This window comes from Phalaenopsis equestris, unplaced genomic scaffold, assembly GCF_001263595.1.
Source record: "Phalaenopsis equestris unplaced genomic scaffold, ASM126359v1 Scaffold000203, whole genome shotgun sequence".
Lineage (NCBI taxonomy): Eukaryota > Viridiplantae > Streptophyta > Magnoliopsida > Asparagales > Orchidaceae > Phalaenopsis > Phalaenopsis equestris.
The window spans coordinates 2,697,529-2,713,819 of record NW_018164645.1 but is presented as its reverse complement, the minus strand read 5'-3'; the positions used below and the strand labels follow the sequence as shown (position 1 = coordinate 2,713,819).

Here is a 16,291-nt window from a genome sequence, read left to right as displayed (position 1 = left end):
CACCTCATCAATAACAAATATAACGTAAAATTACAACAAAACTCTAACCATGTAAAACCTCATTAATATCAAATTTAACGTAAAATTACAACAAAACTCTAACCACGGAAGTCTAGTAAGACAAATGATCACAACATGCAGCTGCAAAAGTTTATCAATACTGAAGCCAATAAGGATAAAGTAGACTAATTGAAATGATGCAGACGAATTAGTAGAAATAAGATTCAAACAGGAGTGATAGGGATTCCACAAAGCAATCAAAATGTGGGAAACATTACAGCATGCGCATCAGAAAGCATCTGATATAATATAAGCATCGTAAGAAAAGTTTACTATAGTCTACAGTTAAAGAAAGACTTAGTATGATATGACGAGAATAAATGAACTTAACAAAGAATTCATCCATCAAATATAAATAGGACATTAATTTGCCAATTACCTCCAATTCAGGATAACCAATAAAATATTCTCCAATAATTGGAAGAGAGTGGTTTAGCAAGCACAGATATCATCTCACTGGTTAATAAGATAGCAAGCTTGCATTAATAAAATGAAGGGCACTTTTGTTATAGTGCAGCTAAATCTCGGTAGAAAAAAAAGGGAGATATAAATATGTAGCACACAATTCTTATGTATTTACATATCAAATGCCTAAACTTTCATATTTACGAACACGAACATAGCACTTTGGTGCACGAACATAGCACTTTGGTGCCTTAAACCTATGCATGAAAAGGTGCACTTTTAAAAAGTGATAATAGTGTTATTTTTTATATGATATTAAAGATTTGAGTATTATGTACGTAACTATGAAAGTTTGGGTGTGAGATACGCAAACACATAAGAATTGTGCGATATGTAAATGCCCCAGAAAAGTATTAGTTGGATGGCAAGAGGTGAAAGTTAGCAACATTTGAATCACTAACAACATTAGTAAATGAGCATTGAGGTCATGTAATAGGAGGCATAGAATTACTAGACAACACACAAAAGGAAAAACCGAAGGAAAGTCAAATCACTAACAACATTAGTGAATGAGCATTGAGGTCATGTAATAGGAGACATGGAATTACTAGACAACACACAAAAGGAAAAACCTAAGGAAAGTCAAACTCCACCTGGATAAAAGGTTGGAAGCTCAGGGGGAAACCAACGAAAGATAATAGCATGACAACAACCATAAAAAAAAAAGCAAAAATTCACCATCAAGTAGAAAATAAAAGATGAAAACAAAATAAGGTTCTCCCTAAGTTTCATAGATACCGAGAGAAAATAAGACAAGCTTCACAAAGTATTTGCACCAGAGACAGTCTACAACACAATTAAGCACAAAACTATAGCATGGAAGAAGCGAAACTTAGGAATCCATGCCCATAGTGACTAGAAAAGGAGATACTTAGCTCAAGCGCATAAGAAAATGGTAGATGGACGTAAAGAAATATTGTGTTCATAATTAGGGCACGATGCAGCAATAGGCAGAGAGTTGATGCGATTGAAAATTGGAAATAATAGCCTAGCAAATATGTTATTCTCTTGATTATTGAAGGTACAAGAGATTTAACAATGTCCAAAGAGGGTTAAAAAATTAAAATCTTGAAGATGAATAATTTAAAACTACAATTGATCAATCTTTTCTTTAACCAATTTTCTTTTTTAACTAATGTAATGCATGCTCAAAGTACCAATGCTCATGAAGGGAAAATATTCACCAAGTAAGAAAGCATTAAAACGTAACATTTGGGCAGATTTAATCTCAAACTCATACACACCACGTATGCAATGCCTCAAACTCAACCTCTTTGTTAGAGGTCTAAGCTACCAACCAAAGGCTAAAGTGAGCTTCATTTGAAAACATTTCCGAAACCCTCCACGAAAGTGCCAACATAAAAAGAACATAATGGGATTAAGCATAAGTCATGTTTGGCTTGAATTACAAATGAGAAAGATTTGGGTGTTGTAAAGCATTAAACTTCATTTAGCATCCTTTAGTAACTTAGAATGGAAATCTTTTTAATGACATGTTTTAAAAATAAGATGCTAGATAGAAGAATGATTTGAGAGTAGGATTCTCAGCAAGCAAAGTGGGTTGTATTCCATTTTCAAATGAAGCCAGAAGTTAATTTCCTATTCATGAATATAGAATGACTTTTTTTACTGTCGAATTAAAAATTTTATTACCTTGTTTGTGTACATCATCAGCAATACATGGAACCAATTACATAGAGAAAATTAATAGCAGAAAAAGCCTCAAAATCCAGAAAAGATGGATCAATAGAATTCCGCATCTAATTCAAGCCTAAAGCTGTCAGATTTACTTTATATGATTCTTCCAGAATGTTCATATTATAGTTGCCATCAGAATGGTGGAAAATATGGAAGTACTATTATCCTGCGGGGAATCAAACTGCAATAAGCGCAGTTGTAGGAATAAAGGAAGAAGGGACAATTCTAGAACCACCTTTACATGAAATGGAAGATAAATGGAAAAGCTGAGGTAGTCAATTCAAAAGAATTTACTGAAGGATATTGAGGAATTGGGGCCTAATCTACCACAACAGCTGTATGAAATGTGGAACACGACAATATATTTTTATTGATTCCTCTCTCAAATTTTCAGAATTAATGGAATCTGAAACCGCTCCCAGATTTTTAGCAATGCCTGTGGAAAGAGAGGTTGCAGGAAAATATGTGGAATAAACCTAATTAACGGGGAAAACTTCTCTTAGCTTCGCTTTCAGCCTTGTAGGATATAATAACAAGAGCCATACCATAATTTAAAGTTGAAAGGAAATCAGGGAAAACAAACCCTTCCACAAGAATGCTTTAAGATCATTGACTGCAACCATCACCAAAGCTTCATGAAGAACAGCTTTAAGAATAGTATGACTATCCCTACAAATCAGGTTCCCAAAATTGGAGAAATGAAATCAAGAGCAAACCAATTACAATGACAAAAAAGCAGATAGTGAAAGTCTAGCCAGAACCTTTCACAATAATAGCATTAGAACGGCCCACGTTCTCATCCCATTTTTTCACCTTAAAAACGAAACCATTAAGGTAGATGCAATCTCTATTCAAAGAGGATTCAAGAATTTCTATAGATCTAACTTTGAAAGAGTTTCTATAGATCTAAATTTGATGAAGAAAGATAAAAGATTTATAAAAATAATGGAATGAAATTAGTTTTATTCCAATGTCCACACAGAGCATATGAAAATCATTTTCTTGATTTTTAAATCCGATATAGAAAGCCAAAGAATTGCAAAAATAATTTTTTACTTTTCAATGTCTTCGAAAAAAAAATATACGGAAAGAGATTGTTGGAGTGCTGGAGTGGCCAACCATTTTATAACTATGACAAAAATTAGCATTCCTACAATCCTGGGAAAAGTAATCCTTGGCCAAACATCTCAAACAACTAGATCTTTTTCCTTGGTAACGATGAAGATCGTTCTCAGGAGGAAAAATGCATCACCAAGGGAGGAGATTCACCATCACAGTGAAAGGCTTACCAGAAACAATACCAAAGGAATGATGGACCTCAATCCACTCCATCTACAAAGCTCAACATCCTTCTTACCTTTTCTATTTGCATCTGATAATATAACATTACTAAGGACAGCTATTACGTCATTAAACTTTTCCAAAACCGCTAAAAGGAATTTTGTTACGAAACAAATCCGTTGTTTTGACCAAAAAAATAAAGCAATTAGATATCTAATCTAGTACAGAAAGCCAACAAGCTCTAAGCCATGTACACTCAGGCTAAAAGTGCAATGATATTCCCCAAAAACCTCTAGTGATTTCATGATCTTTGGATGAAAAGCTTAAATCTCAAGTTTGAGGACACCGCTTCACTTTCAAATTTCATGTTCATTGCTCCTAGTCAAAAGCATAATCAAACCCTTTCTTCATTTAAGTAGTTTCATGGATAGTTATAATTCCACAAATTCAACAATTCAATCTGCACAATCATTTAAAGTAAGGGCCTACCTGATGATTCCAGTATTTTTATCATAAAAAATAAAACTATAATAATTAATACATGTTTGCAAATAGAACACTTTGTCAGATAAAACATTTTAAAACCAGCATTTCATTGGTAGCAAAAAATATGAAGCGCTTAATTAATTAATTTAAAATATGCTGAAGCACAGGCTTTCTCTTGATAAAAATTAAAGAGGTGAAGCCCAAGATTTCTCTTGATACAAATAGGAGAAGTTTTAATTAAAGCGGACAAGAAAATTATTAATATTTTAAATTTCTACTAGTTCTATAAGAATTCTGATGGAAAATCCATAGCAGCTTTTGGTGCCATGAAATTTCGGATGAATTTCAATAATTAAAAACAAAACTCATAGATTTTGAATAAGCTCTACCACTCAAAACTCCATGAACTTTCATGGTTTGCAACTCAGACTTCCAAGTTGATAATTCTCTTAATTTCATAACTTAAAAATATTTTTAAAATATTCTAATATTGAAACCTACCAAAGCAAGTTCCTAAAACTTAAAACTATCAAAACACTGAAATTAAAACTTTAAATTTTGACCAAAGCCAAATTTTAAAACCTTGATACGAATTAGCAGAATATATATATAAACCATTGAATTTCAATTAAAACTTCATAAAATTTGGTATGATGTAAAATATCATAAAACTTGAAAAATGATTTGGTAATGCATCAAGCTTACAAAAAAAACACCAAACGGATTGCTTAAATAGTTGAATAATGATACATTAACTTCACAATGTAGCACTCAAATTAAATACTTTTTTAGCAAGCATAAAAATAAATCTAGAACAATTTCAATGGACTCGACTAAAATACATGTTTTATTACTTTTAGTGAGGGATATTAAAGGCTGCCAAATTTTCCAGCATATTTGATGAACGATCAAATGTTCTTAAAAAGTGAAATATTCAATCACCTAGTAATTTTTAGAATGTGGATCAACAAACAGAGTATATGTTCGTACATATTTAATATAAATGGCACAACTATAATTTTTTCAACAATAAAGAAATATTTTTTCATGCGTTGAATTAATGTTGGTCCCTTAAGATGATAATTTTTATGTTTTGGATGTTTAAACTGACAGAACACAAGATAAAGATAAAACACAGTAACACAATAAAAAAATGTTATAATGTCACAAGTTTCTTGAAAGAGCAGCTTTGCCATTAATAGACATCATTTTAATGGAACTGGACAATGTAAAACACAAATAAGGTGTGAAAATGCCATTAATGGAAAGAAATGCAAATGGAATGAAAAGAAGTCAAGTAACAAAAATAATACATATGAGATGCATTAAATTTGAAATCAAAAATGAATTTTTAACATGATTTAAAGTGGCAGATCCCAAGTGTTGATAAGAAATATATGAGCTTCCATATGGTCTTAGATCAATAACCTTAAAAGAGAAAAATATAACTTTCATAATATTACAGAACTTACTTTTTTAAACGCTCCTTCAGCTCAGAGGATGTTTGTGAACCCAACCCCTTTACACTATGACTATCAAAAGAAATATCACTTGATGCGTTGACGATTTCATGAATCTCAACCATGCTCTTTACATGAAGGTTTTCTTCCACGTCAACCTCCTTATCTCTAATAGCATTGCTCTCTCTATCTCTTCCTCTTGATTTATCTTGATCTATGACTACATCCTCTTCCTTCTCTCTGTGCTTTTTCTTGCCCTTGTCCTTCTCTTCTCGATCTTTTGGTTTTTCTCTTTTTGTCCTTTACCTTTTCTCTGTCCTTTCCCCTTTCACGATCTTTCTCCTTCACTCTATCTCTCTCTAACTCTTTATCAATCTCCTTATTGTAGTCTCTATAAGAAATTTTGCTCTTATCATGTTCTTTATCTCTATCACTCTCCCAATTTTTGTCTCGATCCTTATGATGATCATGTACCCTGTCCCTATCTCTCCCATGCTCACGCTCATGATGCAATCCTCTATTCCTCTCAACCTCTTTCTCCTTTTGAACCTCCCTTGCTCTATTCTTCAAATGACCACGGGTTTGGTCATGCTCCTTGTCAAAGCTGCGCTCTTTACCACGATCAATACCTTTATCCCTATCACATTCCCTTTCTTTGACTTTTCTTTCCCTTCCTTTATCCTTCACATGACCTCGACCTACATCACATTCCTTATTAATGCTTTGCTCTTTGTTATGATCAATATCTTTGCCCTTTTCATGTTCTTTCCCTCTATCTTTTTCTCTTCTATTTTCTCTATCTTCTCGAGGCTTTATTCGATCATAATCCATCTCGCGAACCTTGTCTCTATTTTTTTCTTTGTCCAACCCAAGCTCCTCCCTCTCCTTACCATAATCATCCTTCTCTTCCTTCCCTTTCTCTCTACTACCACCCCTCCCTTCCCTTGAACCATGTTTGTCCATGTCTCTACCTAAAATATCCTCTTTTTCCCTTTGCTTCGACCTGTCCTTGTCCTTACCTCCGTAGTCTTTTTCTTTCCGCCTTTCTTTCCTCATCTCCTTGCTATCAAGCTTTCTCGCTTCCCTTGATTTCTCTGTTTCATTGTCTATTTCCATCTCATTATGATCATAAGCTCTTTGACTCCTCCTAATTCTTTTGGAGAAATCATTTCTGACATTTTCTTCCTCACCTTGCCATTCACTGGATTGTACTGCTTCCTCCTCTGCCATAATAAAATTGTTCAAAGCCCGAAACTAAAAAGTTTGAGCTGAATCTTTCAAAATTCCCTTGAAATTGATGCCTGATCTCAACTTCAATGCTACAACAAAAACATTGACATAAATTAAATTTTTCAATATAAAAGCGAGAAAAAAAAAACATATTACAAAAAGTTCATATTCTAGATTCTTCCTACAAAGTGAGATTATGCAAACACATAAAAAATAAATAAATAAATAAATAAATGAAATCCTCAGGAGCAAACGTGCAAAAATTAAAATGCAATCATAATTTTGTTAATTATGTTATTTGTGTAGAAAAGTGTAGCCAAATTATGTTTATCTCAAAAAACTCTTATATATATCTAGATAATATTTGGACATTTTTTATTCATTTTTTTTATTTTTTTATTTTGGAGAAGTTATGTTACTATAGACCTTTTAACAATTTTCAATAATTATTTCTTGAGAAAAATGAAACAAATCGTGAGGTAGAAGACAAAATGATTCATCGCTCCATCAATCTTTTGAAAACGGTACCTATATATATAAACTCCGATAACAGAGCGAAGGCTTCTCTTCACATGATGAAAACTTATCCAACTCACCAGTGATTGAGCAAAAACTGAACAAACAAAATTTTCAACAATGGACTTTATTCATTATGATGTTTATCAGTGAAAGAGGCAAAGAAAATTATCTAACTCGTAATGCCATTACTCTAAAAAACAAAATCCATATTTCAAAATATAACGATCCCAAAAATAGGGTTGTAAATGAACAAATGCACTCGATGAACAACTTGAAGTCGACCCGATTAAGACTTAATGTTCGTTCAAATTAGTAAATAAACAAGCTTGAACAATTTTTAAAAGCTCGAAGCATAAACGAACTGAACGTGAACATAGTCAAACTTTTTCGATTATGTTCACGAAAACACTTGTTTGTAGTTCAACAAGTAACTTATTAAATACTCAATAATAACTCCTATTATATATGATATATTATTTAAATAAAAATTAATTAGTTAGAATTTATTTACTTATAGATTTAGTAATAATATATTATTATATCAATGATAATTTTAGTTTATTTATTAATTATATATTTATTTTATTAATAAGTTAATGATAATATTTACAGTTAAAGAAAGTGTCATAAAAGATTTTTCTTGTAGAGATTTTATAACCTTAAATATAATGAGTTCATTTTTTATAACCATCACATTGCAATTACCAACAACATTAATGTGGATTGTCTTATTGCTATAATTTTTCTAATTAATATGATTAAGTAAACAATCATTCATATAACTTTTAGGATCAATTTAGTTCCTCCACTTGCAAATTTAAACTAGTGTAGTCCTATCAATAAGAATTATGTAACTAACTAATAAAATTTAAAGGTTTTAAAGTTCATAATCAACAAATTAGCAGCGACGATTAGAATTGAAAAATTATTTAATAAGTTTTTTATATGAAAATCTAGATTTTCATTTGAATTTTTAACTCATTTAAATACTCGTTCACTTGTCATAAACAAATCAAGTTCAAACATTGAAAAAGTTGAACAAATCAAGCTTGAACAATGTATGAAAGCTCGACCCAAGTTCAAGCCGAACATAAACAACTTATAATTATATCAAGTCAAGTCCGAACAATGATATACTCGGCTCAGCTCGACTCAGCTCGATTATATCCCTACCCAAAAATAGCATGGTTTTGCTTATCAAATAAAAGATCAAAATTTCAAGCCTCATAGAATCACATATAAAACCTATGACTTTGCCACCAAAAAAAAAACTATAACAGCAAAAATATGGCAGAAATATTTGAAATTAAAGGCAAGATGCCCTAAAAGATCTTCGATAAAGAGGTTAAACAATACTACAACACCCTTAGTCAATATTGACAATAACTGAATGCCTTTGAAGGACTAGATAAGAAGTGTTTTAGGATGCTGCCAAAAAGACAAACACCGATAAGAGATAGTATATTTAAATTTCTTCTTAGACAACCCAACAAGAATCTTGAATAAGTCAGGGGTTGGATATGTGAGATAAAAATGCTCCTATGTATTTAATAAGTCTTTTCTATTGATGAAGTTTGTAGAAAAGAAAGTCCCAAGAAGATCATGATAAAAAATCAAAAAACTTCAACCTACACAGAGAGTTCTACCCTTCTTCTCAAGGAATGTATGCTATAATAAGAACTTCACCAAGGAAAAACAAGGCCCTGAGCTGATCACTCCCATAAGTATAGACACAAATAGAAAAAACTGGAAAATTTATGGGAAGTCTATTGATTGAAAATCTATGAATTAAGGTCATTATTTATCTGCCACTAATAATGATAAAAACATAACCACAAACCCTGTTCAACAAAAATTAAATAGATATGTTAAAAAGAATATTTAGACAACTCCAAACAAATCACGCAACACCCACAATCAGCAATGAATTTGTTTGTAAAATATATATAACTTCGAATGCATTTAATAGTGAACATAAAAAATTCCACCAAAAAAAGCAAAAAATCCCACAAAAATTAGAAAAATAAGTAAATGGTTAAAAAAAGAGAGGATAAAAAGCCAATTGTGTATACGCCTCGATGTGGCCATCCATCATCTCACCTTTGTCAACTTCAACCGCGAGGCATAGATATGAAATACAAAACTAACCCCTGCTTAATTCCCAAAAATAAGTGCTCCTGTGCATGTAATACACAATTTTTTATAAGTTACAAGTGCAAAAACCCTAAATAAAGTTTACCAAAAAATTTTATCTTTTTTAAAAATCAGTCCATTACATTCTACATTTTGAATAACGTAGATGAAAATGCTAATTCATCAAGACAGAAAGCTATAGAATTAAATTCCATTTGGATTAATTAATAATATTGTTCGTTGGTAACTAAAGCATTCAACGGATTTAGTTTTTCTTTTCCACTTTAGTAAGCACGCAATAGATCGGATTGTAATGATATTAAGTATGGTAAGTTTAATTACAAAGATATATACATATATATATATATATATATATATATATATAAGAGAGAGAGAGAGAGAGAGAGATGTATGCATAGTAATGTTATATACTTAGCATTTCAAAACAACCTCATTTCTCCATCACATGAACCTGGAAGAAGGCTAAAGGAAAATAGGGAGAGGGGAGAAAAAGAAAATAAGAAAGGAAAAAAAAGAAGAAAAAAAAGGTAAAAAAGGAAGAGAAAAAGAGAAAAAGAGGTGGAGAGAGAAAAGATGAAGAAATGAGAGGATTAAAAGAAAAAAATTAGATAAAAAAGTATTTTTATTTAAAATTTAGCGTTTGATATTTTTCTTGACAAATCAATTTTAAATTAGCACGGTGATTTTCGATGCATGTATTAAGAGAAATAATATTAAAACTGTTTACAAAAAAAAAAAAGTTTCAAGCTAGCAAATCATAGTAGTAAATCATAAATTGGGTAAGATATGAAAATTTTAATAGAGAAACAAATTTCTTTAGCCTGTTTCATATGCATTTATAGTTAAATGAGACTTATGTATGCAATACTATAGAAATTATTCATATTGAGTCTTATGTATGTTTACAGCCTATAACTCGTATGTAAACCAAACATAAATATTGAGGCTAAAAGCTACAGATTAAATATATTATTATTATATAAATATTTTGTTAATTAGTGACACTTTTAAATGAAAGCATTTAGCATCTACAATTTATCCATTTGACATTATTAAAATAGATTCACATTTTCATTTAAATATTCAATGATTAAAAGAAATTACACTCAAAAAATGTCATGTTATAGAGGGATGGCTCGGCAATTTATGCATTTAAATTAATATGTAAGAAATTAGATCATTGGCTGACATAATATAGTGAATAAAATTATATTTATAATCTTGTTATCATTTCTTTATACAAATATTTTAATATTAATATTTATGTAATCAAAGTTTAATTTTGAAATGTTAAGATAATCTTGTTAGCCATTTATACTCAATTTTACGATTATGTGAATTCACGGATATTATTCTACCATTCTTCAGTATTAAAACTCTGAATTAGATTTATTTATCTTGCAACGCCACACAATTCAATAAATTATTATAATTGTTTTAACAAGAAAAAATCAAAGAAAATATTGAGGCTAACATGTTAATATATTTTGTTGTATAGATGTTGTGTGTAGTAGAGCATTGAAGTAGTACATCAAATGAAATTTATATTTTGTATAAACACTTTGATATATATTGAATGCTCTGTAGATGTATGTAAATAATATGCTTTGAATTACTTATGTTTTATATGACTTGTTGATTTTACAGATTATATGTCAATTTAAAACTTATCATGCCTATTTAAATAATGTGTTATGTATTGTTTAAGGTATATTTAGAAAATTGAGTTAATCATCCATCAGATTCTAGTAAGATACTAAAATGAGCACTGAAGTATATTCAATCAGCTAAGGGACTATTTGGTCTGCGAAAAACCAATGTATTGTATTTGCTTTGCATTGGTTTTAAGAATTTTGGCATTTCATCTGCCAAATTTCAAATACAGTAGAAAATATGATCAAATGTAGAGTACATTATATAGTTCATTATCTCTGCATTTGGAATTTGATCGATTTAGCCGATTTTTAAATTCACACCTCTATGTAAAGTATTGTTGTTGGTTGCCGCCGCTAGTTATGCCTATTGTCGCATGCCCAACCAGCCGCCCGCCGCAAGCCATGCTAGCAGCCCGTTGCAAGCCACCAACGCTACTCACCCACGCTGCCAACAAACGCATTACTTCTTAAATACATTGAAATACATTTTTTTCAACTTCAAACCAAACAATAAAAAATAAAGTTGTTTGTTCGTTTTACACTGAACCAAACAGCTCCAAAGTACTTTAAATATAATGCATTACTCCTGCACTGCATTCATTTTACATTACATTATTTTTTTGGCAAACCAAATAGCCCTTGAATGATATTCGACTCGTTTACATTCTAGAACGATTTAGGGAGTGTATCATTGTGATAGAGCATCATTCTTGACACATTTCGAAATCAAAAATTGTAAATTTTCGTGAAATTATGAAGACTTGTACATACATTTAAGATACACATATACCATTCATAAATGACTTTACTAGATTAGTGTGAATGCCCAACATTTTCATAAATGGCTCTGCAGGGAGATGGTTCAAAAGCACTGTAGAAATTGTTAATAACAACACTCAAAAAAATTAAAAAATTAAGAAAATAAATTGATCAAAGTAAAAAAAACAATAAAAGGAAAATATAAAAGCACAATGAGAGTAAGAAAATGTCAAAATCAATGTCGTTTTAAAAGAACATAATCGAGTAAGAAAAATACCCATAAACAACTCTAAGCTTGTGTAGGAGCACGACAAGAACTTACCTCAACACTTGAAACTTTTAGCACTATAGACTTGAACTAGAACTAAGTTAAAATGAACTACAATAACCCATTATTTATGTTGACCATGACATTGCTTGGCAATCAAATACAGCTAAATATGGTGTTGAAGATGTATGATAGATGTAATATCATAAAAAATAGACTAAACAAGTCTTGATTGCAACCAACACTTTCAATCATCGCTCATTTTACAAAACGAATTACACCTAAAAGCATGAACGTCTGAATTGCTTGGGAAGAACATCCACACCACCGAACAAAATTAATTATTAGTACATAAAGTTTATGTTAAAACAACTTCAGCCTACCTTTAAATGCCCCCTACATAAGAAAATATTTGTCGACTACTAAAATTCGTATCAAATGAACATGAAAGGGACAACAAACGAGGAACTCACAAACATGAAAGCTCAAATTATTTGTATTATTTGTACAATGTCTTTATAAATAATGTGAATTTATAATAATAATAACTCAAATTGTACTTGGTTTCTTTATATTAGTTGTATAGTTCATCCCAAGTTTTACACTGCCTTTAATCTGTTTCATCTCTTTTCAGGATGAGATTGTATTTTTAAGGTGTTGTGTCTTACACTAGATATCCAATTTTTTAGGGGGTGACCAGGACTAAGACACACCATGGACTACTCTCTTGCATGTTAAGGTGCAGCAACTTTGTTAGTATATGGCAAATTACTTATAAAGTCCTTAAGCTATGGATTTCACATTAGATTGATTACTATCCTTTAATGTGAAAGTTTGTTGCAATTTCTTTCTATAAATATGATGGAATTTTTAAAATTTCCTAGTAGGATTGTTAAAAATATATTAAAATTGATGTTCATTCGTATTTTTGTCTTCCGATATGTCATTTAAGTTTATGTTTGATTTTAAGGAAGTTTTAATCACATTTTTCTCTATACTTTGATCCTACAACCTTTGAAAATAAAATTGTCTCCTATTGCAATTTTAATTAGAGTATGGACTTTTTAGTCGTTCCTATAAATGGTTCCACACCACTATAGCTCCTAAAATTCCTCGACTCTAATGCACATGTTAAAATGGTCTCTATAAATTGGCTCATCCAAAATACCACCTATCAGCTTGTTGGAGTTGCTTTTCCAAAGCATTACTTTAATACCTCAGCCAATTCACCTCATACTCTATGGGATCTAATTTTAATAATCCATTATAGGTTTATGTGGTAGCAAAAGGCTAAAGTTCTAGCGTGAATGGACATCGCTAATCCTCAGAAGAAAAAAGTTTGAAGTGGCTCGCAATCGTGTGACTATTGACTATAGGTAAAATTCTAAGGATATTCCTTCATATTATTCTTCAAGCAAAACTTTGGGAACTTGTACTAAGAGTGTTTGAAGACTCATTCATGCATAAGAAATTAAATATCCAAGTCTAAGGAGAATATACGGATGATCAATTTCTACCCTCAAAAAATTTTAGTACTACTCTTATTTCCGATCATATGTGCATGCAAAATTTGGAACCAACTCACTATTTTATCCCTACTATTCTTCTCATATATGATCAACTCTTTAGTCTTGATTTGCATGAATGAACAATGATCTTAACCCTCATGATATTTTAGCTCCTCAACTTAATCAATAGGCTAGATAGAAAACAATTCAATTACTATTTCCGTGGAGCATGTTTAAAGCGTCTTTTTTCCTTATAATGCTTGTTATGACTAGTTGTCATCTTGTTTTTTTTCTTCTTGTCTGTATGTCTCATCATCCATATTAGAACTTACTATTAGAGTTGAGTGTTGCGTAGGGTTTGGATGAATCAATTTTTAATTTCGCCAGACCGGTTGCAAACAAAATTCAAAATTTGAAAACCAAACCAATCAATATTTTGATAAAACTAAACCGAGCAAAGAAAAATTGGATTCTGTTTAAATGGTTCAATTAAGAAAAAAGCAAATTTAATTGCCAGTTGAAATTCGGTTATGAACAAATATCATGAATAACATATCTTACATGTATAATATCGATTTAATTTCATCAATCCTCTATTTATTTCAATCAAATATTGCATACGATGCTTTTATTTTACATAAAATTAAAATAGAGCATAAAATTTTAATTGAACTTGGGTTTTCGATTTGTTTGGTTAAATGAAAATTAAAACAAAACCAATAACCGATAATCAAAAACTGATATGTAATTTTGAAACTGAACCGAATCAAACAAATTTGTTTTGTTTGGCTTTTCGACTTTGACCAAATAATACACACCCCTAACAATTGTTGCTAGACATGGTGCTACTTTCAATATAGGTTGTGAAAGCAGCCGCAAAAAGGCCAGAGATATTAGTTCAAGTTGGCTTGGAGAACAGAAATATGCCTCCAATAGATCAATTTATCAAGATAGTTAGAAGTGGAACAAATGGACAAATCAAAACGATGTCGATTCATGAACAGCAATTCCCTTTTTTGGTTAAGGTGCAGTTGGCTTTATATAAGAATAATGCATTATTCATCAGATGAATGGGTTCTGTGATGGCAAGAAAGATCAAAATAGGGGGAGAAAAATGTTTGGTAGATGGCAGATATTTCTAGGACTCATAGAAGCTTGAAAAATAACCACTTTAATTTAGGTCTATGCAAGCAAATTATAATATTTACAAATTTGCAATATTTTGATCAAGAGCATTTGCTCAATAACAGTTGAATGACAAATGATTCATTCAAAATATTTTAGCATAGAGAAACTTATAAGGCTAAAATGTTCCATGTCTTGTGCCTGTTTTAAGCTCAACTCGGTCATGGCCCAGTCATGCATCTCCCCTATTCACCCAAAACTCATAAATTTCTCATGTTTATTGTTTCATACACAGCACCCAATTCTTATGCATTTACCTTTCTCACACCCAAACCCTCATTTTTTTACAACATTAGCACCCTACCTATGGATTAAAATGTGGATTTCACTGTTTGTGAGTAGTGAAAAAGGAAATTTGGGTGCTTGCTTTGTAAAAATGAGAGTTTGGGTGTGAGATAGATAGATGCATAAGAATTGGGCGCTATGTATGTAAGTCCCCATATTGTTTTTAACCTTTTCAAACTTCTAGTTGTTTAGCTAGTGTAATCAACATGCCTTTCTTGATAATGTTAGATGTTCTAGACTTCTGATTAAAAAATTATATAGGTAAACAAATGTGGGACAACTAATTCCTCTTTTCTGACCTTCAAACATGCTAATTAAACATAATTGTTAGATCTCATGCCACTCAAATTTCCTGGGAAAAAAACAAATACATATAAAGAGGCGAGGGCCGCGGCACAATATGAGAGCGAGAGCGTGGGTTTCGGCGAGGAAGAGCTAGACCGCGGGAGCTTTGGCGAGAGTATTCGGAAGGGATTTTCGCAAGAGAGGGCGAGACAGCTAGAGGCGAAGGTTTTCGGAATGGAATTTTGCGAGGCAGGGCGAGGGTTTCCGTGGGGCAAAGAAAAATAGAGGGATTAACATATAGGACTTCTATAGTAAATCCGGGAAGAGCAAGCAGGAAGAATGGCGCGAGCAGCCTAACCTTCCTCGATGTTTTCTGACTGGAGCGGAGTGGAAGGATGAGAAAAATGGAAGTTCCGGTGGTCTCTGCACGCCGGGATCCTGTCGTTGCCTTGCCGACTAGCTCTAGGCGCGACCGTATCGGGAGGATCCGCTCACGAAGGCGATGGTGGTTTTGAACCGAGAAAAATTTGCGTAAGTAGACTTTATATTCACTTTATTTGATCTTATAAATAAATTTCGGGTTTCTCTTTTTATATATATATATATATATATATATATATATATATATAGACACACACGTACATGTAATTTATATGAAAATTATATAGAAATTACAAGTGATATAGCGCAAGTATAACATCTATTATGTACTCAGCGCTTAGTACCTTTTGTGCACACAATTTTTTTCCGAAGGGACAGGGAGTAGGGCTGTCAAGGCAGCTCGATGTTCGCGATCAGCTAGTGTTCGATTCCTTCTCTTCTATGAAAAAATATTACATCAGTACTACGCACGTACAAGTAACGTGCGTAGCCAATGAAATCACGCCATGACACCTCACGCGACAGAGAAAAAAAACGGTGCAGTAACACGGGGAATATTCCCTCACATTTTATTGATGTGTTATTGATGTGTTATTGCGTATTATTGATATG

At 31.7% G+C, this 16,291-nt stretch overlaps 2 protein-coding genes across 3 annotated transcripts in view; both read right to left on the bottom strand.

Moving 5' to 3' along the window:
* LOC110022889 (SART-1 family protein DOT2) overlaps positions 1-5,601 on the bottom strand; it is a 33,272-nt gene extending 27,671 nt beyond the window's left edge. Inside the window, exon 1 of the mRNA XM_020722029.1 lies at positions 5,463-5,601. Within this exon, the coding sequence (XP_020577688.1) occupies positions 5,463-5,575 (113 nt within the window). The 5' untranslated portion in view covers positions 5,576-5,601. The remainder of the gene's footprint in view (positions 1-5,462) is intronic.
* A 45-nt stretch (positions 5,602-5,646) lies between these two features.
* On the bottom strand, positions 5,647-15,830 carry LOC110022890 (nipped-B-like protein B). Of its 2 annotated transcripts, XM_020722032.1 has the most exons (3): positions 15,657-15,830; positions 11,330-11,453; positions 5,647-6,769 (listed from the first exon to the last, which is right to left on the bottom strand). In XM_020722032.1, the coding sequence occupies exon 3, from the start codon at positions 6,678-6,680 to the stop codon at positions 5,655-5,657; it is 1,026 nt and encodes a 341-aa protein (XP_020577691.1). In that variant the 5' UTR covers positions 6,681-6,769; positions 11,330-11,453; positions 15,657-15,830; the 3' UTR covers positions 5,647-5,654. The 2 variants fall into 2 exon arrangements, with proteins under 2 accessions (XP_020577691.1, XP_020577690.1); XM_020722031.1 differs by lacking the exon at positions 11,330-11,453.
* Between the last annotated feature and the right edge of the window lie 461 nt (positions 15,831-16,291).

Coding starts and splice junctions, on each gene's coding strand:
- LOC110022890 (XM_020722032.1), bottom strand. CDS start 6,680: ATGGCAGAGGAGGAAGCAGTACAATCCAGTGAATGGCAAGGTGAGGAA.